The sequence below is a fragment of the Sycon ciliatum genome, chromosome 7 (assembly GCF_964019385.1).
Source record: "Sycon ciliatum chromosome 7, ocSycCili1.1, whole genome shotgun sequence".
NCBI lineage: Eukaryota > Metazoa > Porifera > Calcarea > Leucosolenida > Sycettidae > Sycon > Sycon ciliatum.
In genome coordinates this window covers 23,465,121-23,489,994 of record NC_088649.1, presented here as the reverse complement: position 1 = coordinate 23,489,994, position 24,874 = coordinate 23,465,121, and the positions used below count along the sequence as shown (strand labels likewise).

General features: G+C 47.2%; 1 protein-coding gene and 1 long non-coding RNA gene across 2 annotated transcripts in view; one reads left to right on the top strand and one right to left on the bottom strand.

Moving 5' to 3' along the window:
• The first annotated feature begins 1,083 nt into the window (after positions 1-1,083).
• LOC135821191 (uncharacterized) overlaps positions 1,084-24,874 on the top strand; it is a 70,719-nt gene continuing 46,928 nt past the window's right edge. The window contains exons 1-11 of the mRNA XM_065334259.1: positions 1,084-1,390; positions 2,103-2,413; positions 4,370-4,438; positions 4,976-5,047; positions 6,161-6,229; positions 7,535-7,606; positions 10,500-10,571; positions 17,134-17,285; positions 19,034-19,153; positions 20,463-20,747; positions 24,044-24,328. Of these exons, the coding sequence (XP_065190331.1) occupies positions 1,370-1,390; positions 2,103-2,413; positions 4,370-4,438; positions 4,976-5,047; positions 6,161-6,229; positions 7,535-7,606; positions 10,500-10,571; positions 17,134-17,285; positions 19,034-19,153; positions 20,463-20,747; positions 24,044-24,328 (1,528 nt within the window). The 5' untranslated portion in view covers positions 1,084-1,369. The remainder of the gene's footprint in view (positions 1,391-2,102; positions 2,414-4,369; positions 4,439-4,975; positions 5,048-6,160; positions 6,230-7,534; positions 7,607-10,499; positions 10,572-17,133; positions 17,286-19,033; positions 19,154-20,462; positions 20,748-24,043; positions 24,329-24,874) is intronic.
• LOC135820612 (uncharacterized) lies at positions 11,658-11,889 on the bottom strand. Its single transcript, XR_010554138.1, has 2 exons — positions 11,856-11,889; positions 11,658-11,799 (listed from the first exon to the last, which is right to left on the bottom strand). It is a non-coding gene; the product is annotated as an uncharacterized LOC135820612 (long non-coding RNA).

The window sequence follows — 24,874 nt, the reverse complement described above, 5'->3', positions numbered from 1 at the left end:
GTGCATAATCGAACGCACTCAGTGTGTTCCGATGTTGGCCATGGCCAAGGTGACTGTAATCAGCCAGACCCAGCGGCCAGGCCAGGGCGACGAACAGTAGTACCAAGAGTCCATAACCCAGGGTTATGGACTCTTTTGGTAGTATCGTTCCAACTCTGACCAGCTTCACCTCTATTTCTTTCCTTGGCGCTGATAGGTGGAATTCTCTGCCTGTCTCGTGTCGTCAGGTTGAGCATCTATCCGTTTTCGTTTCGCTCTGTAAAGAGCACTTAGGGTTCCCTGTAACAAGACGGCAACGTCTGTAGGGCCTTCCCTATCAAAATAATAAATTCTACTACTACTACTACTACTACTACTACTACTACTACTACTACTACTACTACTACTACCTCCTTTCCTCCATTGTGTTTCTTCAGTTCGAACAGGGAGTCATAGTTTAGGTACGACTCCCAGAGGTCGAAGGAGCCTTCACGGCTTCAGACTCAGTCACAGTGCCATGAGTTGTCCCCCAAGTCCGGCATTGTACCGCGTAGTTGTCTTCTTTTGCCGGCCGTGAAAGTAACTAATTACTTAGTTTTGGTCTGAATTATTTTGGATGCCACACAAGGGCGCCCGGCCCCGCCCCCCCCCCCCCGCCCCCGCCGCCCCCTCGCCCTCGGCCTCCACTCCGTTTTCCTATTTCTCCCGGATTGTCCTTACTTGGGAGAATGAAGTTGAAGACACCACTGTCCTTACTTGATAATATTATCACTTGGCAGGTCAGAGTTCAAAGTTCGACCTCGATATCAAAGAACAGGCGAAAGGTGGAGAAGGGACTTCTGAATCTAACTGCATGAAAGAGTGATATCACCGCCATGACAACGGAACTGTAGCGTCGTCAGCGATGTCGACGCCCGGCGCCCGCGCGCGCCCATGTATGTGGGTATGCCATCGGCATCATCAAGACTCTTGACTAGAGAGCAGGGAGTAGATCTACACTGCTGTAAAGCCGACGTCGAACCGCGGATCGCGGAGCGCGAGATGCTACTATACTGCCGGCTGGCATATCTGGAACAGTGCGAGCCGCACTTTGCTACATCAAATTGTGGAGGTAGATTTGAAGAAGTATACATTTCTGCTCCCATCCGTTTCTTGCACCGAGCGCCTCGAAGGAAGCGGTTTTCCCTCACGTCTATGAGCAGGCTTCTTCGAGAGGATTATCGCTTCTTCCCCACCGTTCACATTAGGACTTCAATGTGTTCCCTAGCTCCGTAATTTGCGGGATGGCGTAGCTTCGTGCGCCACACCACCCTTTCTTTGCAGTGCAGGAATAGAGTGCCTGCCCCATTATGTGTGCGTTTCGACACGGCTTCAGCTGACAGGAGGGACTATGGACCAAGACGACTCCAAGGTAGGTCAACTCCGGTCTTGTACTGCGTGACGCTCGCTGCTCGTTCGAGGATGACGAGAAAAATGAAACTGTTCCGTAGCCGTTTATTGCATGACATAATCATTTTTACGTAAATGTCGCAATCCCCCCTCCCCTCTCCCCCTCCCCCTCTTCTGAGAGTGTGCACAACAATGAACAGCTTTGAGCCGGTCTTGTGCAGCTTGAAGCTATGGAATGACTTTTGCCACCGCCTGAAAACGTAGCAACCCCATTCGAAATTTTACACACATGAAGGAAGGTGGGGGGGGGGGGGGGGGACAAAAATACAGCATACAGTCGATATCAACGTATTGCACAGATGTACCGTATCCGTCTGTTTGTTTGAGCGTTCCCTTCAGATATGAGTGTCTTGGTGGGCCCCGTATCCCATAGGTTTGCACTCCCGACAAGACAACGTGTATATAGAATACACCATCCGGTTTTATAAGGGACAGTTCCGCAAGTACAGCCGTGCAATATTCCAAACGGTGTGTGTGTGTGTGTGTGTGTGTGTGTGTGTTTGTGCGTGTTTGGATATGTATGTGAGTGTGTGCGTGCCTGTGTGCATGCGTGGGTGCGGGTGCGCGCATGTGTGTGCGCACGTGCGCGCGCGTGTGCGTATGTGTATGTGTATATGTTTGGACACGTGTGTGAATGTGTGTACATATGCACGGATGGTCTACTCGTTGCATAGGGTCAGCGGGACCTGTTGCGTGCTTGGATGTTCGCCAGGCCGAGGATGGGTATTCCCCGCGTCTCCACGCCGATGGCTCTGGTAGTCCTGCAGCTCTCCATGCTGACCGTAGTGAGCTTGGGGAACACCCTTGCAGTTCCGCAGTGCACGAAGACGAGCCCAACGTTTGATTACAAGTTCAGCGGCTTGGTCGGGCAACAGAACGTAACCGAGATCTTTTCTCGGAATTTTACGTTCACCCTGCCATCCAAGTTCTATACATGCGACCGCGTTCCGTTTTCCAGCATATCTCCCGGTCAATACGATGGCATGTAAGTAGTAGTGTACTGGTTGCCATGACAACACTTTTCATTAACTTAAAGAGCATTTTTATAAGTCAAATTTTCTCACCAAAGTTGGCACTCGTATCTTTTTGGCTGGAGAGGCGAGCATAGTAAGTCCTAGCTCATCAAAAGGCCATTGGAACACGACACGCAAGTGTACACATTTGTTTGCGTAGCACCTTGTTCTTCTTCAAGAATTTGTCTCCACCGGAATACTGGCACCCAGACTTTCAGTGCCATTTTCGTCCTGCAAGACATTCCTATCTGCCGGGCACCTTTCTGAACCTTTTCAATCCCATAAAATGACTTCTTATGAAAAACTGCGCCCAATAATACATGTACCGGTATATGATTGGCTTAAAATGTTTTGCTTGCATGGACTCAACATGTGTTACGGTGCAGCTCCCGGGTCCCAACCTGCCTGGATAATTGGATTTCTACTGTAACACTAGATGGGGAAGTAGGTCACAAGTTGGTGTGATGCTGCTGCTGCTGCTGCTGCTGCTGCTGCTAGTAGCGAAAATGGGCATGACACACACACACACACGCACGCACGCACACACACACACACACACACACACACACACACACACACACACACACACACACACACACACACACACACACAGTTCGGGGGTACAGTCAGACCTCGCTTATCCGGTCCTCTTTTATCCGGAAGAAAATTGCTGGTTACAGATGTACATGTACAGCACGTGATGCATCCAACAAAACCGGTCTTCGATTATCCGGCTCCCTCGCCCATCAGGATATTTTGTGGAAAACGGATGCGTGCGGTTAAGCAAGGTCTGACTGTAGTAACCATCGTGGGAACACCAAGAGCATGAGGTAGAGGCGAGAAATGTGTCGTAGCAAACACACCAAGGAGAACTGTTACAGGTTGATGAAGTGCTGCAGCCGTAACAAGCCTCGCCAGGATGTGACGAAACTGGCACGCACTCACTGTGCCCATTTAGCGCTCCAAGGGCGGGCAGGTTCTGCTTGGTTTTGTCCCCCGCTGCGTGCCGTGTCTTCCATTTTTGGGCAGCTCAAGGTGTCACATACCATTAGGTTTTTTTCATTTCTTATTTTCACTTCACATCTTGCACTGCTTTGGCGCTGTAGGAGTTGCATTATTTGATAGAGAGTATATTTTTCACAGTTAAAGAGTATTTGTTTTGTAGAACTTGTGTGGATATAGATTCCTAGATTCTAACCCCGAGATGGGCAGTTAGTTACATTTTTTCACTACAGCTCGACCGTTCTCCCCATATAGCGTTATCCTCACCACCCTTATAGCTTACCTCATCTTTCAAAGCCTGGATTTGTCGAACCGTTTTCAGTTTTGACAGTAGTAAGTCGTACCCCTATCATGCTATTGTGTAGTACTAGCTCAGCAATATACTTCTCTAATGAGTGCGGCTGACGTCAAAGAGAGACCCCGACAGCCATTCAGACAGACAACCAGAAAACAGTGCACAGACGAACTCGGGGGAGAGCTGAGAAGTTACAGTGAAAGCAATTTTAGACAGCTGGACTAAAGGTTGACAAAGGCAACAGTTTGTGGCTGGCCGTAGCAATGTCAAATCGGTAGCTGACACCACTCCTCGTAGCTGCTAGAGCATAATGTGATGCAAAAAGTTGAAGTTTACCCTAAACCAGTTCTGTCTCACAGTTGGCTGCTCCACTCACTACCTGTCCTCTTTAGCAACAGTTTGCGAGTGCGTGGTTGGGGACCGATTCACTACCAGTAGAACAAGTAGGAGTAATAATGTGCAGCGGCTGCAGGACCGCCCGAAGCAGTTTTTTGATAAGGCCATTGAGCATTGCCGAATATGGAAGGTACGAGTAATGCATGTGAGTACGCTGGGATCAGGATTGCACTGTTCAACACGTGAGACGTCTGGTGTGTTTCTGATTCTTATGCTGTTCCTCGCCTATTTTCAGAGAAATCTTCAACACCCCTTTTCAGGGATATGCTCAGACATTCGCCATGGCCGGAGGCCTCGTCGTTCTGTAAGCAGCTTTGTCTATTTTGTTCTGTTCCTTGTTCTTTGTTCTTGGCGTTGCTCTCGGTCTTCTTGTTCTCGTCCCTGTCCTGTGTTTTTAGTGGGACTTTGTCGTAGGCATTATTGTGTGCCGTTGGTTCCAGTCTCTCCTTCACAGCAAGGAATCCCTTTCCGTGTTGGTCTATACGCACTAGTCTGAGAGTGGAGAAGGCATGGGACTGGATTAGCGAGATTCGCGTAGTTGTGACGGGTTTGAACACTTCAGTGCAGCGTCATTAATTGATAGCAGAGAAACGGTGGTGAAAACACGCACCTGGCAAAATGGCAGCAAATACACATCCACCCGCACGCCGCTCTCCAAGCTGGCAAAGAGCGCTCCTTTCCTTACTACTAAAATCAGCTTGCGATAGGCGACTAGTTCGTGCATGGCCGGTAGTATTGGCATAGCTTGCTTGTACATCAGCTGTTGTATGCCACATGCAACGATTTCTCGCAGGTTTGACATTTTGGTCCGCGTGTTTTTTCCCCCTCGTTTCTATTGCAGGAGAATGAGGAACGTCTCGAAAGTCGTGCTGTCCGAGGGCTTCTTGTCACAAATGCCAAAGCTTGCAGTGCTGTAAGGAAGTTTGCGCTATCTTTGAGTGAACCATTGATGTGTGATACATGTTAATCATGTCGTTCATATGTTCTTTTCAGGTGCGGAAACTACACCTGTAGTATGGCTACTTTAGAGCACGAAATTTGTATACACATAAATAGTACACCGTAGCTGGAATGCGTGGATAGCTGTACGCAATTCACGATTTTCGGCAATTCCGCATCGACTTATTCTCGGCGCGGGTGATACGAGTACATCACCAAAGCAGATGTGAAAAACTTCATCAGCGTTCTCGCGTTTTGGGTCTGTGCCGAATACAGTAAAACCTGGTTTTTAAAGTGACCACCCCACGGTGCAAGCAAAAGCCGTCGTTAAAGCCAGGTGGTCTTTAGAACCAGGTCCCACAGTGTCTGTGTAGAACTGTCGGTGCATGGAAAAATGGTCGTTAAGAGCAGGTGGTCGCTAAAAACAGCGGTCGCTTACACCAGATTTTACTATAATTATACCCTAAAATTAAATAGCTGCCGAAATTTTGTACATTTACAGCAGTTTAGTGGTGGAAGAATGCGGACACGCTCTGTATTCCATCACAGTCACATGTGTAAATACCATCCTCTTCAAGCAAATTTACATGTACTTGCAATTCATGCTGCTGCCTATTGCTGGTCCTGCTGCTTTGGAGGAAATCGACGTTCTGATCTTGATGTTGCGTCCCGAGATTTTGTCCATTTCAAGAGCTTCCTGTTAGTGTTCTACATGCGGCTGCGTTTATGTCACTTTGTTGTACATGCTGCTGCATCGTTGTAGATCTACATGTTGCTACAGCGTCTTCTGTCCTCCCCCTCCCCGTGTACGCACTTCCTGCACTGGTCCCTTTTGGGACAGCATTGTATTTGGCGGCCGCTGTCTTGGCCTCCCTTCTTGTTCAGGTCTTTTGGTGCGCTACTTTCCTGGATATATTCCCCGGTCTCGTCTTGTCTCTTTTTCACTTGTTGTCTCTCTCGTTGACTGCGTTGTTTTTCATGCACCTTTGTTGGTTGTGTTCTATTGAGATCAGGAACGGCGGGCTCGCTTTTTCTTGTTAGAGTTGACTGTGTTGTTTTTCATGCGCTTTTGTTGGTTGTGTTCTAGTGAGATCAGGAGCAGTGGGATCACTAAGCTGCCGGCGGATCTAGGAACCCTGTATAATCTTGAAATTCTGTAAGTGTACACCAGGCCTCTTTTGCTAAGCACATTTTCTGACTAGTCTCATCTTCCAGTGCCAGAACCATCAGAACTAGGGGCCGGCCATAGCTGTTAACCCTTTCCGTGCTGGCCCCTTTTACTCCAGCAAACTGACTTTCCAGCGCACTGACTCTCCTGGTGTCGTTTTCGCTCACAGGTCCGAACGAATTTTTCTCTCAGTTCAGTTTGCCTGGATGGATTTTCATCATCCTGGGCTTGTTGGAAAGATCAGGACCAAGCGAATCCATCCTGGTAGCTCTCAACTCAATATGCATGGCGGTGCAACTTCTATGTCCTGTTGAAACTACTTCACGATGCCTTGGAAAGGCACAGCAACTCGATCTCACATTCTTTTTCGGTTTCTTGTTCCAGGTCAGCCGATTTTCACTATTCAAACTGCGCTTCAAAGCTGAGATCCACGTGCTTTCGCTGGTGTCCATTACGCATGCGCTGCACTAAAGGGAAATCCCCTGGCACGCAACAGAAAACTGCGAACGCCCAAACAAAAAAACTCACGATCGCTCAGTGCCGTGAATTTTGTGTTCACACCGTCGCCGCTCCGTCAATCTTTCTCCTATCGTGAAGAACCTTATATTGCTGGAAAGCTGAGCTCAATACCTTTCCAACGTTGTATCGATTGTCGCGATAGACTGATTTTTGACGGAGTTACGAAAGTTTGTACACTGATCTATGCAGAGCGATATACTGCGCAAATCTCATGACGTCTATAGACGTCATTAGTCGTTTGGCGTGCAGTGCGCATGACGTCTATAGACGTCATTAGCACGGAAAGGGTTGCCACCCGCACCCAACATGTGCACGTGCTTTGCCAGGCTGACGAGGAGGTTGCTCGCCGAGACGACCCCAGTGTCTGCTGTTCTACAAGGGACAGACCTTCGCTTTGGTAAACAATAGAATAGCTGGTGTTGCAGCATGCTTTGCCATCAAAGGAACAGGGCATTCCACAATCATAGCCGTCTATGTACATTGTACACGTATACACCCCCACTCAACTCATAAATGCCCCCCCCCCCCCCCCGACACACACACTCACTCACGTACAAACCGGCAGAGCACTCTTCTAATATGCTCCACACCCAACTATGGAGTGCCCCCCCCCCCCTCCCACACACTCACTCGCGTACAAACCGGCTGAGCACTCTTCTAATATGCTCCACACCCAGCTATTGAGTGCCCCCCCCCCCCCACACACACAGCCTCCATTACAGCCCTTTTCTTATGTGTTTGCCATTTTTACATGTGTGTCATGGTCTAATGCAGAGATTTGTACGACAACCCGATGCAGAGTCTACGCGGAGACATTTTCAGGAAGTTAACAAAACTTCTATTCGTGTAAGTTTGGGTCATGTTTGTTGTGAATTCAAGCTCACTGGTGCGTGCTACCACTCAAACTATGCTACTCAAAACTCCTGCTTTGCTACTGCATGATCACGGTCCACTGCATGCTTGTGTTACCGCTACATGCCTGTTCATACGTAATCCACATTAGCGCGTTGGCTGCGGTCACGTACGTGTGCCACACGTCACGGCAACCATGCCGACCAAGCAATAGGGCGCCTGCAACGTGGAGCTTCCTGCGACGCGGCGTTCGACGTGGCACTCAAAGTTCTTCTGTTCTATTTCGATCCGCTCTGCGTTTGGCTGGTCTTGCCTGGTTTCTGGGGTTGCAGCATTCTCGTATACATCCACATGCAGGTCTATCAGAGGTGTAGGCAGGGGGGGGGGGGGGGAGGGGGGTGCTTTGGGTGCCAAAGCACCGCCCCCCTCCCCCCCCTTCAAAAATGTCGATCGTGATTCGCAGCTGGTTCTAGAGAGGTCGTAATGCGCGGACCGCTGATCACATGTGCAGCTCTGCACATCGCGCACAACAGCAAATCTTGTTCAGACCAAAAAGTCACATAATATATGTATTGTGCTACTGCAGGTGACTGTTTTGTCTGATGATTGGCCATCTTTGCAATGAAACTTCTAGTCAGGGGCAACTCCGCTTTGTGCTTACCATTGTGCAGCATTACGTCAGACCTCAGCAGACTTAGCACATGACTTGTACACGTGTATTGCACTCCACATGTTTTGTTAGAATCAAAGAGCCATACAAACATGCTATTGTTAGAAGTAGCAACACAGTTCATGGAAAACACACATCAGGCATACCAGTTTGTTCGCGCTATGTTTTGTATAATGTACATGTACATGTAGTTCTGACGGTTGAGTGTTCGCACCGGCGGTTGTGAAAAAGCAAAGAAGATTCTTTCATGTGTGTTCAAGTGTCGGTTCAGCAGCAGAACAGAGAAAGTAACGTTAAAGTGGAGATTGTGGTTTTTGTGGGAAATATGGGGTATGTTTGATCAAGGATGTCTTTCTGCACTATCAAACACGACGAAGAGAAAAAAGTGTTGAGAAATCTGACTTTAAAAGTTCGATGGGGAGTGTGATAATTCTGGAGTTAGCACCATATCCCTCACACACTCATACTCAGCCCAAGGCAACAAGGAATTGGTTTGGAGATAGTGTGCTGCTTCGAGTAACTGGTCTTGTAATGCAAAAGCTCGAAGAGCTGGAAAGCAATGCCAGGCCACTGGCAGCAACTGGCGAGGAGCCGCAATAAACCCACATTGTGCCACAATGGGGTTGCAAGGCAAAGCCAATGCAATTGGCAACAACTGGCTCGTGAAGAGCCGCAACTAGCGAAGCAAGTGACCAGTTAGGAGCGATAGAGCTAAATGTTCCATAGTACCATTAGCAAGATGGGAGGGATGGAGGGTGAAAATTTGGTGCTGGCACAAGCTAAAAGTCACCACTAATTAGACTAGTCTTTGAAGTGAAGCCAACAGCAAGAAAGAAAGAGAAAGTTCAAAGGAAGCAGTTGTACGACGTCAGGCTAAGCGCGCCCGAATCCATGCGCTGGCAGTGTGAGTGCAGTGAGCAAAAGTTCATGAGGAAGCAGGTGTGTGACGTCAGGCTAAGCGTGCCCGAATCTATGCGCTGGCAGTGTGAGTGCAGTGCACAATGCACTGATGCAGCAGTGCGCGGCAGATGCAAACATGGCAGTGTGATCGGTGGATGCTAACACACACTAACTACATTACTGCGACAAAAGCAGCATCCAGGGCTAAGCTCATCATAAGTTGGAAGCAGGGAGTACAGTGGATATCGGTTATAAAGTCATCGAACATAGTGATAAACCGGCTATATTGATACAAAATGAAAATATCAAAAGCAAAACCAGAAAAAGCCAGTCAAATTATCATTATAACCAATATATCGTATATAGCGATAAATCGGCTATAAGGATACAGAATCACCATTCAAAACACCTCTTTGTGCAGAAAAATTATCGTCTATAGTGATAGGAACACACGAGTGTGAGGCATTGATGTCTCGACTTGGAGCCACATGTGTGTTGTCATAGGGTATTCTGGTCTGTTGCTTCCTGGATGATGCCTTTGGGCCAAGAAGTTCTTCACTCTAGACTGGAGAAGGTGCAGTAGCATCCATCACGTATCAGTACGCTACATTAGCGCGATCGAGCACCCACACGTGTATAATGTGTATGTATGACGCGCGCAGTTGAAAATCGCCTGTAGTGATATACCGGTTATAGTGATAAAATGTGAAAAATCAGAAGGGCACGTTATAACCAATATCTACTGTAGTAGATCTTATTATTACTTGGTTGGAGGTTTGCCATTCACTGGTTGATTTTCAGCGTCAATTTTTTTGTATTGAGATATTGTGTCGTATGCAAAGCACATTTGCTTTGCAGGTACAAGAGGCTCGTGTATTTTCGGCGTCAAATGTGGGGCTAATTTTGCTTCCCCCCACCCCGTATTGCGGATCAAAAACTTGAGTGCAAGTACTTTTGTGTGGGGAAAGTCGTGGCACCCCCCCCCCCCCCCGATCACTTTCCTGGCTACGCCCCTGTCTATGTGTGTCCGAATGGATGTGCATATTTTACATTCTATGACTGTGTATATTCATTTGTGTGGGTGTATATTATGTGTTTGTGTGTGTGTGTGTGCGTGTGTGTGTGTGTGTGTGTGTGTGTGTGTGTGTGTGTGTGTGTGTGTGTGTGTGTGTGCGTGTGTATGTGTGTGTGTGCGTGTGTATGTGTGTGTGTGTGTGTGTGTGTTTGTGTGTGTGCACGTACACGCACATGTGTGTATGTTCCTGTGTGTGTGTTTGCATGCATACATCTTTGTATGTGCGTACACTACGAATGCAGGAACTTAGGCAAGACACGAATCAGACTTCTTCCACGGCATGCCTTTGATCACTTACCTCGTCTCAGATATGTGTAAGTTGGTGCTTTGTTTTGGAGAACACATCAAGTTAATTGCCGGCTTGTTTGAGAATTTTGTAAGACTTACTTGTCTTGGTCCGTATGATCGTTACATCCTCCAAGTGTGAAACTGTTAGATGCCTTTCAGTGTGCGGGGGAGGGGGGGGGGGGAGGGGGAGGGGGAGGGGAAGTACAACGGAATCTCCTCCTCCCGCGTCGTCTTCCGCTTCCACCAGCTCCTCATCTCTCCTGATCACCTCCATCCCCACGCTTACTCTCTAGTTGTACTATTAGTTGTTGACGACGACGAACAGACTCATGACAAACTTACTCATCCTGTCCGTCCCCGGGTTTCGGCACCACGTTGTAACGGAATCTCAGCCATTCCGTTCCCCGGGACGCAGGACACAAAGGACAAGACTGGTTTGTTTTACATAATATATTTGGACATTACGAAAAGGTAGACTACTCTGACAGAGACGAACAAGAAGACTGACAAAAAGGACTCTCGACTACAAAATCGCGCATGCTCATATCAGGCCACGCCGTTTTTTTCTATGTTTCGCGTCACCTTGTTTGATGAAATCAATGAGGGAGGGCGAAAAAAATAAAAAGCCATCCAAAAAAAAGCATTGTACGTGCATTGCATTTGTGTCCAGTGAATACAATGTAGAAGCGACGCGGCACTGTTCATGTACATTAATACATGAGTGTATCCCCTCTGCCATGCTTGTGGTCCAAACACAGGCGGCATGATGATTGTGTGACTTGCGGCCCAGCTTATTACACACACATGTACTGTACATGTGTGTGAGCTGAGTACAATCATGCGATAAATAGAACAAATATTTAATTGATGCCAACATAATAGTTACGTGTAACAATCTTGTTCCGTTTTTTCCCTTTCGGGTTACATTTTCCGGTTTTCTGGGTTTGCATTAAATTTGTATTGCATTTTCAAAAAAAAATTGTTCCGTTTTTTAAATATTTTTTTAACTCCGGCTGTGAAATACATGCGCGCGGGGGACGCGAAACATAAATAAAAAAACCGTGTGGCCTCACACATGCACGCGACTAGACGAGACAGTTTGGGGAATGCCATCACACAGGAAAACAACACATCATTTCACAACACCTGCCCCCTTGATGACATTCCACAAAATAATAAACCGACACCACGTTCCACATGCACAACAGCAAAAGGAACCACAGCAGAACAGAAAAACGAAAACCAACCATCAACCTAGAGCCGACGCTCTAAAATAAAATCCAAGCCACGACACAGGGCCGAACAAAAACCTAGAGCCGACGCTCTACAACCAGGCCACGCCACAGGGCCAAACGAAAACCTAGAGCCGACGCTCTACAAACCAGGCACACAAGGCCAACCGAAACACGGGAGCCGAACCTCCAACAATAATAACATGCGCACAGCCGCACCAAATAAATCTACTTCCTTCGTATACAAAAACTTCGTGACTTTTTTGAAAGCTGCGCACAGCTCAGGAATTGTTCCGTTTGACTTGGAAAAACACTCGTGGCATTGTCTAACCTGTTTACAAGCTACAGGTCCTCCCTCATTATAATGAGTCCGGTTAGTACATAAACCCCGTTAGTAAATAGAAATCTGAAATCCCCTGGCGAAACGTGGTCTATACAACTGTTCACAGATCCGGTTACAACAGAATCCGTTATTACATAAAATCCGTTATAGCGACCATTTGCCCAGGTCCCTGGATTGCCAAACCCTCAGTATAAGATAATATCGACGATGCAGGACCAAGGCTAAAACACGTAGGATAAAGCAGAAAGAGGAAACGTATTATGTCTATGTATTCGTGGATATAGACGATCATTTCATTCAAGGAAGAGTTATGTTGGAGTTACTTGGAGATTTTCAATTATCTTATAACGAGTTGAAGCATCGATAATTTATGTTGTATCGAGGGTAGCCCCGGTAAGTACAAAGTAGTGCCTATTTCACCTCAAGCTGCAAGTCCTGCTACAAGATAAGTCTCGTTAGAAGATAACTTTTTCGATGGCCCAGAGATTATCTACTAACGAGGGAGGACCTGTATATACAAAGAAAAAAGCAACTCAGACGAATAAGATTTAGTTTTTTCAGAGTCTTCGTCGCTCATGTCATCGTCACCTGACGACGCTGACTCCGCATCGCCAATAGTCGCTGCTTCCGCTCGCATTTCGTTCAGATTCCTGTCACCTGCAGGGATGATCCGACGCTGGACTTTGGCTACGTCCTCTTCATCTCTAGAGCTGTGTACGAATCGGTGTCGACTATATTCAGTCGTTCCAACCCGCGACCTCCATTATGTCGTGAAACGAGTCGTACAAGCACATCCACATGCTTCGCATTTTCTCGCCAGGATAATCCTCCCAAGAAAGGAGACGTCTGACTGGAGAGAGGCGAAGAAAGCCAGGCCATCGACATTCTGATCCTGAGTCTGCGCTGGTTGCACGACGACTGAAATGTTTCATCTTGCCATCCGAGCGAAACAAATCCTATGTTCTCACGCTGCGTAGATCTATGGGGCCGCGCACCGCAAGTACGAGCCTGGCCAGTTTCAGGGCAGCGAGTGCCACGTGACTCCGTGTTCCGGCCACGAGCTACACTTCGTCACTGTGGTAGTTTCGAGCAAGTAGGTGTTAGCTTTTTTTTTTATTTGACTCTTGAGTTTCTGTCGGCAACGTCCTCACACGCCGTGGAGAATCTGTTCGGGATCAACCAAACTAACCTCGACATGGACGTGGGTTGTCGATGACAGCCTTTGGCGCCGTTCGTTAAGCATGTTCTTGCTCAAAAACACCGTTCAAAAAAAGTCACGAAGTTTTTGTATACGGAGGAAGTACAACTGAAACAATGGAGAACAACATGTTACTCCACCACTATGCTCTCTACCTCTTCCAGCTAGCACTCCAGCACACTCGCACATGCACTGAGCCACAACTATCAACAAGGAATCAAGAGAGTTGAAATATTGAAATAGTAGTAAAGTTGGGAGAAAAGAAAACTGTTCTTTCTCCACGAGATCCAAGATCCATCAGGAAAAAGGACATGCACAAAATGGCGACCATGTCGTCCATTGACGCGTAATCATGGTAATCACAAACTAGTGCAGCGACCAAAGAAAAGACACAAGTGAAGAAGAAGAAACAGCGCTGCAGCAAGAAGATCGGATCGCTGCAGTCGCTAAAATGCACTAGCCTACTGACTGTAGTTCCACGTGAGCATGCAGTCACGTGGTCATAAACAGAGTGCGTACACACTCACGTCATACCGATGCGTCATACATGACAAAAGAAAAGAAAGGAAAGTCACGCGCGAGTCAAACAAATCAAAGAGCGCGAGACTACGTACTGCAAATACTACGAAGAATTTGTTTGAGAACAATTGGACAAGAATATGAATCTCTTCGAAACTAGAATGGAGTCCGTAATGATAATTCCAACGAGCCTGGACACAGCTGCAAAGTAAGAATACAATCAAATAACTAATATCGTCAGAACTATTGTAACAATACAAGCAGTCGATTTACCACAGTGTTATCTCTAATTATTTACAAACAGAACGAATAGAAGAGCAACAGACCGACAACAACCAAACTGAAACAACACAGCAACAAGCAAGGAACTGAACAGAGAGAGAACAACACAGCGAGCAAGACAAGACGAACAACAAGGACGACACACAGTCGGTGATGCCAGACTCGTCCACTGTCCTCTGGCGAGCCACGGCCACACGCTCCGCCGCAGTTCCTGCCGTCTCAGGCTCCAGTCCACAGTTCTAGTCCACCACCTTCTCTGCCTCCTCCCCGCGTCGTCTTCCGCTTCCACCAGCTCCTCATCTCTCCTGATCACCTCCATCCCCACGCTTACTCTCTAGTTGTACTATTAGTTGTTGACGACGACGAACAGACTCATGACAAACTTACTCATCCTGTCCGTCCCCGGGTTTCGGCACCACGTTGTAACGGAATCTCAGCCATTCCGTTCCCCGGGACGCAGGACACGAAGGACAAGACCGGTTTGTTTTACATAATATATTTGGACATTACGGAAAGGTAGACTACTCTGACAGAGACGAACAAGAAGACTGACAAAAGGACTCTCGACGTCAAAACCGCGCATGCTCATACAGGGATGAATTTATCCTGTATCGCATCGCAGTTTGCGATGCAAAATCGATCTACTGCTACTCAAAAGTCACCGTGACTCGCAGAAAATTGCGATACATACAGACTATCCATGCCTGGTTTGCGCTATCAAGTAACATGCATACTGTGCAGTGTGTGTGGTGCCGGTACTCTGAATCTGCGTGCATATGTATGCTTCAATCGTTTTTTGCAAATGGACTTTCAGGCATCACTCTCAAGAAGGCCAATGTGGTAAACACCCAACCTTCAGAGGAAAATGCTTATCAAAACCAAAGACTGCTACACAATTGTGATTTCGTATAGCAGAAACTGCTATGCAAACATATGACAGTAAATTCATCCCTGCTCATATCACACATGCACGCGACTAGACAAGACAGTTTGGGGAATGCCATCACACAGGAAAACAACACATCATGTCACAACAGGGTGCATGTACATGCATACTGTGCATGTAGACTTGCACGAAGCGCGAAAGGGATCATGGGAAATCAATAGGACTTCTCAGTCACATGATTTTGCACGAAGCCTTGAGATACACTTCCAGGAAGTGAAGAGCATTCCAAGAACATTCCACGCGAGAACCTACAGTCAGTTTCAAAAGGATTAGCAATCCTGGCGATCGCCCGGGGAGTTTGCCGTCTTACCGTATGAGCGCTCAAGCGCTGCCTGAAAAAACTCACGGTGAACTCGAAGAAATATTCCGTGCGCAAGCATGAAAAATGACAACTTACTCACGTCGGTACATGTACGTCTGGTTTACAACAAACGAGTTCTTCCTGGTATCGAAATGGAGTCAGAGAGGACATGTCGAAAGAGTGAATGTTGACGAGCCGGAGCGGCATGGGTTTTGTGACCGAATAGTTTCTTTGAGCTGCGATGCAATTTACTCTCACCATGTGACGAAAACGACATCGACACATACTCATTCCCAAGGCCATGACCTGGCAAAGCTTTTTGTGTAACTTCGACGACATTTGGAGAAAGCAGGCATGTGTGAAAGCTGATAGAAGACGGCGTTGACTCCTAAATTCAAATAAATTGGCGATCTTGAAATACTAAAATAATTTTCAAAAAGAAATCGATCGATGTGCCGGTGTATTCAACACGTGGCTACATCGCAATGACTTCCGTATTCACTCACACCGTTTCAGTGCTGTGGGTGTGTTCACATGGCCTGAGCCAGTCAAGTGTCCGTCACTTCGGCAGGAAGCGCGAGCTCCAACAACAACAAGTATGTCGTTTGGCATAGCCACCTTCTTTGTCTTGTACCAGCTTGATCACCAAAACAATGAAGAAAAAGTTTGACTTGAAGATAGGTTGGGATTTGAACTCACAACTTCATGGTCAGCAGACGGCATTCATAACCACAAGGCCAAAAAGGAAAGGAAAAATCGTGGGTTTTGATAAACATTCGATACTGGCTTCCTGGGCAAATTGTAAACCATGGGAAAAGGCCGGAAACCTGGCCGAAATTGTAACTCCTTAACGGCTGGTCCAATTGTTCCGAAACCTTCACAGAACAATTTGCCGTGCCCTAACAAGCCCTTTTCTGTACTTTGCTGTCCAAATTTCCCTTGTCTTCATGCTTTTTAAGACCTAAACCTGATTGCTAATCTTTTTGAAACGGAGTACTGTAAAAGCCCCTGTACACGCCCACTCGAAATTACACCCACCCTCCGTGTACACGCCCAGTCAGGGGAAGTCAACACTTTTGTTTCAAAATAGCGCCCATGCCCATGTATACGCCCAGGTATGCCGGCAACACCAGTACATGTACAGGTACTGATACCCAATCCTTACTGCTATCCCTATTCCCAGTATACGCCCGGTTCCAAAATAACGCCCGTGTCCTTGTATACGCCCAGGAGATCGAGGCTGCTATTCTATACGCCCGGGGCCTATACACGGGCTTTTACGGTATACCTGACCAGGTTCCGGCGTTGAATCACATGATGTGTCATGTCCAAGAGGCATGACACCTACGTGAGATATCACGCCTAAGAAGCATGACACCTACGTGGGACAGCGCGTGCCGCTCAACCTACATGTGACGCATGTGGTAATACAGATTGTGACAGCTCAAACACAGAGCTGGCAGCTACCTATATGCTGCTGTCACAGGACCCATCAGACCGCGGTCGTCACGTCCAGTATTATGAGAGAAGGGAATATTAAAAAGAATCACGTGGAGGAAGAAAATTGATGCCATTGCCAGGTCAGGTCCGTCTTTATTCTATAGCTCTTGAAGCACCGTACGGTCATCTGGGTGGGGATGGATTGGTGTTAAATTGAGCAGTAGTGTCAGGTTATTCAACCGTTCACAACAGAGTGCTGTTTGAATGAGTGCAGATGTGATCTGCTACGGGAGTGCTTTCTTTCTTTCTATTCTTCCTTTTTTGCAGAGAAATTGCATCATCGACTCGCCTCCAGCCAGGGCTTAACCTTTGTGCTTTAAGGAACGTTCTATACAGCTTTGCCGAGTTCGGCAATACTGCCCGACTGAGCAAACTTACCGTACGGGATCCAAGCCAGACCACTGGCTCTGCCGACGTGCGTAAGTTTCTGCCATGCTGCCAGTTGTGAACGATCGTCCACAATTATCAATACTAGTATTTATCACTCTCTTACCGTCGGCTCCAACAGAAAGTTGTGACCTCTAAGCAAGGCATCATGTCATTGCTGCATGTGCCGAGCTGGGGAAGTGTGCGAGAGGTGGGGAATAGTCAAGCCCCTGCACAAGAAGAAGTACTGTAGGGGCCAGCTAGGTTTTAGGTATAGTGTAGAATTAGGTGACCAGCGTTCCCTTCACATACAGTGCATACTCCAGTGCCTTTTAATAATAATAATAAACACAGCTCGCATCTTCCCTGAACCTGTTAAACAGGAGCAGAGTCGACGCATCTGTCAACAGTGTCCAGCCAAGTTAGTCTATCTCCTGCAGCTTGGAGAGCGCTCTCCACGGAGAGATCCGCTGCCTTCAGGTCGTGCCGAATCGTATCTATCCACCGCAATGGCGGACGGCCACGGGGTTTTCTATGTCGTGTGCCTTTTAGGTGTAATTTAAATTTAGGTGCCTGTTTTCTCTACTGAAATCACCCAAATTATAGTTTTTTACATCGAAAATATCATGTTTTACAGTATTGGTTTGTTTGGGATTGAAGGATTCTCTAAGCACTCGCATACTTCCCTGCGGCCATTTTACATAAAACTCAATAGGATGTGAGAAGGAATTTTGAGGCATCTTCCAGCTTCATCCCTAGAGCGTAGTCGGGTGAACACACCCATTCCCAAAGCACTGCAAACCGAACCAAGGCAAAAAACTGCTTCTTTTTGGCCTGCGTGGCATCATCGTTTCATTTCGTACCTGACGAAGGCAGTTTTGCCGAAACTTTGTACGTTTTAATTAATAAAGAATTGGTTCGGGTTGCAGTTCTTTGAGAATGGGTGTGTCAACCCAACTGCTCTCATTAGGATATCTCAAAGTAAACACTCAAAATAAAGCTTCTTTGCTGCATACGTCATCAATATTTCACCCAACTTTCGGGCACGACCCATCCTCAGGGTGAAAACAGAAAAAACGGGATTGAAGGAGTTATTGTATTTCCCTGGCTTTTTAGTGGGGTACGGCTTTAAAAAAAATCGAGAGTGACTTGAATTTAAATTAAGGCAAACTCAATTATATGCCGCACCCCACCACGCAAGCGAAGCAACCACCCGTGTATACTGTAAAACTGGAAAGTTTAACGACCAAAAAGTATACCTTTTTTGTAAGTTTGGCATGATAATGGCAAAAGTTTAACGATGGCTACCTCGCCACCCATTTGTATGCGCATTTTTACACAGACATCTCAAATCGGGTTCGCAATAACGTTTCTTCAAATAATGAAAAAATTGGTCGTTAAAACGTTAGACTTTGTGATTCGTTAGACTTTCCGGTTTTACAGTAAGCTGGCACGGAAGGGCCCAAGCGAGCGCATGGATTACACTACACTGCCATGTCTGACGCCCTGCTATCACAGGGTCGTCAGGCATTAGCCAATGTGCATAGGGACGTTGTGCTGGTCATGCACTGTTGATCTCGGCCGTAGTGCACTGGTGTGCACAGTCATGGTGACAGAGCATTGCGTAATGCTCTCAGCCGTATGAACACTGCTGTTGAGCTGGTTTTTGCAGATGAAGAATCGGAGAGACACAATGGCTGGTTGTCTGTTCTGTCCGTGTGCTTAGTCTGGTCTCTTGCATGCCTACAGACTTGACGCCTTTTCGTTCGCTGTTTGTATTTGTTTCGCACAACTGCACCAGCAATAAGCAAGGCAATATGTAATCAAGGATGCTACATATTGCCAGACGCCGCCATTTGGTGCCTTGCAAACCAAGCCTGTCAGAAGCAGGCGTTTGGATTCATTTGTGAAACCACTCCTCGTAAGTTGAGTTCACTCGCCTATGGCCGCACTTTCTGTGTGCTTTGCTGTGTCTGTTACTGTGGCTGCCGCTGCTTTTGCCACTTTATTAAGGTACCATCAGCCTGGTTGGTTTGGTGGTGATTGTAGTGGTGCTGGTGCTGGTGGTGATGCTGTTGCTGCAGCTGTTACTGATCCTGCTTCCATCACTGCTGCTGTTGCTACTGCTCCATCACTGCAGCTGCTGCTGCTGCTGTTGCTGCTGCTGCTGCTACTGCTGTTGTTGGTGCTACTGCTGCTGCTGCTGTTCCTATTGCTGCTGTTCCTGCTGCTGTTATTGCTGCTGCTGCTGCTGTTGATGCTGCTGTTGTTGTTGTTGCTGCTGGTGCTGTTGCTGCTGCTGCTGCTGCTGCTACTGCTAGTAGTGATTATGATGCAGCTGCCAACGTTGCTGGTGATGCTGCTAATTGTTTAGCTCATCCTTGACGCCGTCTTCGTTTCCCATGTCCCCTCCATCTCGTCTTCTCCTCCACCTTGTTGTTCTGTTGCTGCCGGGACTGCTCTTAGAAATGGCACTTTCACCCTCTACATCATGCTCAGCGTGATCTTTCTGAGTTGGTGTATGAAAAACTGCATGATAAACTCAAGACGAAGACTGCTTTTCACACCACAGCAACACGCGCATGCACCAACATGACGTACACACGACGTACACACGACGTACACACGACGTACACACGACGTACACAAAATAACGTACTACAACATGTCTATGTACAAAAAAAACGAAACACACAATAGCCGTATGAATTTGCATGTACAACGGACAAGGGGAAGTGCGCTGAAAGAGTGGGTATGTAGCAGCTCAGTAGCTAAAGCGCAGGAAATGTGTAGTGATCATGCCCGATTATAAGTCGCACTCCTTTTGTTGGCCCTTAAGCGAAGTGTAAAAAGGTGTGACTTGTATTCGGGGAAATTCACCATTTGTGAGAACTAGACTTGGTCAAGTGAGAAGGCACTCTACTGCCTGTAATTCTGGTGAAGTAAATTAAAGTAACAACAACAAATACGGTGCTCCTGTTTCTGGGCTCCTGAGTCCCGATATTATCAACCGACAGACCCGCAAAGAGTGTAAGCTGTGTGTTCAGCTGCATACGGATATCTTATGGACTTTGAAATGGGTGGGCACACGAGTCGATTCCCTGGGCTTGTCTGTGGGCTTCATTACGCTGGGTTTTGCGACGTTGTCAGTGGAGTGAACGATGCATGCGATTGGGAATGTAACCGTCGATAGTCTACATTACTCTGTTTGTCTGGTGACCTTTGCACAGAGGTGTACTTGTGCCCTGGAACCAAGCTAAAGCTGGTCGCGCCGCCAACGTTCCCCACCCTAGCACACGGCCAAGCCAAGGTGCAGTGCGCCAAACTGGGTGGCCAAATCATCTCCAAGCAGAGCATCCCGTGCTTGCAAAGCTCCAATCTGCAGGCGTCCGGGCCCTACTTGCTGCGCTATCTCGTCGCGGACGCCGCAGCGCCTGCCAATCTGCTCGCTGAGACTACGGATAACCAGCAACATGCTCTCACCGCAGTTCTCCCGTATCTCTGCGTGGTTCAGTGTAAGTCAGCTACATTTCGCGTACCCGGCGGCGTTTGTTATTATTTTTCTTTTTTATTGAGAGAGATTTGATTTATTGCAACCGTGATTCTCATAGCCACGCGAATCAGCTGATTGAAGGAGATTGCACTTGACGATTGGGGGCGGGGGTGGGGGCTGCACGACCGCATACATGTATGTGTAGGATGGCTGGTGCATGGCATTCATGGTCCTCACCGTATTTATACTATTATCTCCATTATAAGTAGGGGTGAAACAGTTACCCTTTAAGGTAACAAACGGGTATCTGGCTTAACCCTTTGTGTACCAGGCATCTAATGTATGCGCAGGGTACTCATCGGTAATGATGGACCTATAGCATAAAACTAAGACACATTTTGTATGTGCAAGTTATGTTTTTCTGAATCTGTTGCAGGGATCGATTTACTTTGATTTTTTTGCATAGCAGTGACTGCTACACAGTTTTACAATTGACTAGCAACTCCCAGTATTGATTAGCAGTTTTCCTTCATCAAAAGTTTACTTGTATAGCTGTACAATAGCAGGATTTCGTACACAAGAGGACAATACCTGCAGTTGCTATTTGCTTTTCCAAGCGAATGTTCGACCTGAATATTTACGTTAGAGTTTTCGCTTGGGCACGTTACATGTTCAGCGTCCATCCGTCTTCGAGTTCTTCACAACACAATGTCTTTCAACAGGGCAGTTCCACTGATTCCTTCGACAAAGAAACCTCAGGAAAGTGCTCAAACGATCGTGACATTTCGTGCAAAGCGCATCGAATTTCGCTTTTCTCCTTTTCTTCATGGAAACGAATCGACATTCCTGGCGCGTCCAGCTCTTTGTCCCTCTTCTGGACAGTGAATCACTGATCAGATTCACTGACATGTTGGCTACATGAGACTAAGAACCATCTACTTCAACTGTGCCTTGTCGAACAGAAACAAACTGAGCTTGACAGTGAAAGAAGAAAGGAGAACATCAGGAAAAGTCACCGCCGTGTACAAAACTTCAGAAGACTGCAGTCATGTACGACCATAGCTAGTGCAGTGTCCAAAATCGAAAGAGCGCGATCCGCGACCCGCGCGGACTGAGCAGGACAGGCCAGTTGGTTGGAGTAGTAATAAAAATACTACTCCCTAGTCAGCAGTGTGTACCACAGTCGCATGTAGACTGCACACACCTGGTCTTTGTAGTGCATCGCAGTTTTGGGCGATAAAAAACGAAAAGCGAATCGCAGCCAGTGAATTTTGATTCGCAAACTGCGATGCGAACCCGGATAAATCGATCCCTTAGTTGGTATCAATGTGTCCAGGTAAGAAATTATTTTGACCGAGCACACAACTACAGATACAGGCCATACCTGGAATACCTATTTCTGAGTCAATTGTCCATATTTCTGACAATTTAGATCCGTGTACTTGGAATCGTGAATATACTTGCTGACATTGCCCTTCTTCACACAGAGCAACAGGAGACCACTGCACTAGTGTATAGCCGCCAGTTGCATGCTTCAACAATAGCGAAATGGACGGAAAAGAGCCATATTGCGTGAATACCAGATGCCAAACAATTGCATCAAAATTTCAAATTATTGAAATTGTGTCAGATTTGAATATGTACTTTTCACTTATCTACTTGCGATCAGCGAGGGTATTGGCGATTGAGAAGACCAGGAATAGTCGATGGGTGAGGAAATTCACCTGCCTTGATTATTTCAGGCCATCGCTGCGCTCCCTCTCGCTGCTGCTTGGAGAGCGAATACTGCAATGGCTTCAGCGATGGAAATTCTCATTTTCGATTTAGATCCTGAGATTATATCGCTACTACAACTCTCTCCTGGCGTTCACCATCACTAGTAGACATCGACAACAGCTAGAGCAAGCTATATTCCAGATACAAGCAGCGTAACCGAACGAAAACACGATCGAAATTGCTAAAATATATCGCAGAGCGCTGAAATTGCAAAGCGCACTTTTCGCCGCGATCGTTCTCCATACTTTCAAATGGCAACCTACCCACATCATACATCAAAATTTGCAGTGGGATTTCCGCCATACTATTTCCAAAAACGTTGCATTTGCTTGGGATCATAAGCGCAACATGTCTTTTACAGGCATTCTGATAGGAGAGAGATTTTCGGGCAACGATTTGCTACAGTAGCCTTCCGGATTTCACGCCAGGAGGATGCGCGGTCATGCAAGTACACTACATCGCGACAAGCACAGTGTGCACAATCACCTGATCACTGCGCTACATGCTAACAGTCAAAATTGTTGTAGCTACAATGGATACAGTGATATGTAGCAGGATTGAACGAGGTAAAACACACTCAAAACTGTGCACTGAACTGTACAAACTGTACAAGAAAGCTTATAATACTGTACCCTACAATCCTACACGACTATCGGGTACTCGTTTGCTAATGGATCAGCAGCTAAACAGACGGGCACCCGGGTTACCCGGATCACCCCTTTCACCCCTAATTATAAGCCCCTGGCTTGTATTTTTCCAACCAGTCCGGGACCTGGGCTTATATTAGAGACCAGTAAAACCAAGTTCCCAACAGATACCGTTGATGGCAGTGTTGCACTTCCTGATACACAGAGCGTCGACCTTTTATCACGGGGATCACGGACTGGCGCTACAATGTGTGCATGTGATACTGTGCGACGTCAAACATGCATGGACATGATCCATGTAGTTCTCCATTATAAGCCCTGCGCTTATACTGGAGACTGGGCTGGCATATCCTCGAATCCCCCTTGGACTGCGCTTATGATAGAGACTGGGCTTCTACAAGAGACTGGGCTTATAGTAGAGATTATACGGTATGTGCATGCTGAACAGAGGTCGGCATATTTAGGGGGTCTCCCCTGTGCCCCACACGCACTACCGTAATTCCGCGCATATAAGCCCATGGGCTTATATGGGCTTTTATGTGAAATAATGCAGTTTGGGGATAAAATATCCAGTAAAACATGTCCGTTTTTTAGCCCATGGGCCAATATTCGAATTTTGAAGGTTCACGAAAAGTACAAGTCCATGTTCATGGTCATTCTACCATACTGTACTGGTAAACTGCACTGACCCGCTGTACCCTGGTAGAAAGAGTCCACGTTGTGAAAAATTCTACTTGACACGCGAGTTGCATTTGTGTCTGCTTATTAGCCCATGGGTTAACGGAGGTGGTCTTATATCCGGATATAAGCCCGTGGGCTTATATGCGCAGAATTACGGTACACGCCTGATCATGTTCCGCATGGACTACGCATTCTGTTCTTTCCCCCTGCACAGATGAGTATCAATGTCATACGGGCACAACGTTTGTGACACCGCCGCCCGAACGCACCCGCTACGACTACGCCCTGGCCGGACTCGTGTGCGACTCGCTCGGCGCTCACCTGCCGGACAGGAATGAGGCCGACTGCGCGAACTCCTTCCTGCTGAGCAACGGCGACCGGGGAACGGCGTGGCTGCGCGACATGGCAACGCAGGACACTGCATTCACGACCGCTCCCTTGTCCGCCTCTCTAGCCCAGCCGGTGAATACCCAACACAGGATAATCTGCGAGAAGTCTGGTAAGCCGTGGCCAAATCAAGATTTGTCGGGCGGTTGTAACAGTGATTTTGATGCGAACGGGAGAATATTGAGTGAAGTAAGAATACTAGGCTAGCATTATACCCATTGAGAGTAGTAGGGTGGACACACCCATTCCTAGAGCACTGCAAAACCGAACCGATTCCCTTTATGTACAACGTTTCGGCAAAATTGACATCGTCAGGTACGAAATGAAACCATGATTAATCATTGTTTCATTTCGTACCTGACGATGTCAATTTTGCAATTGTGCCGGAACGTTGTAGCAAGAGTAGATAAACAAGAGTGTGCAACTCCGGATCTCTCCTGCACAATCTGCAGATACCCCGCCCACGGCGGAATTTTTTGTTGACGTCACCTTTTTTCAGAGAAACGCGGACTTTGCCGCAGAGCAGTGTGAGAGCACGTGCTGGGCACCGACCTTGTAGTGTAAAGCCCGGCCAAGTGCACGAGGGAAACCTCTCCAAAAGGCTCGCAGCGCGTGCGTCGTCGAAAAGATTCCACCAACAAAAAATTCCGCCGTGGGC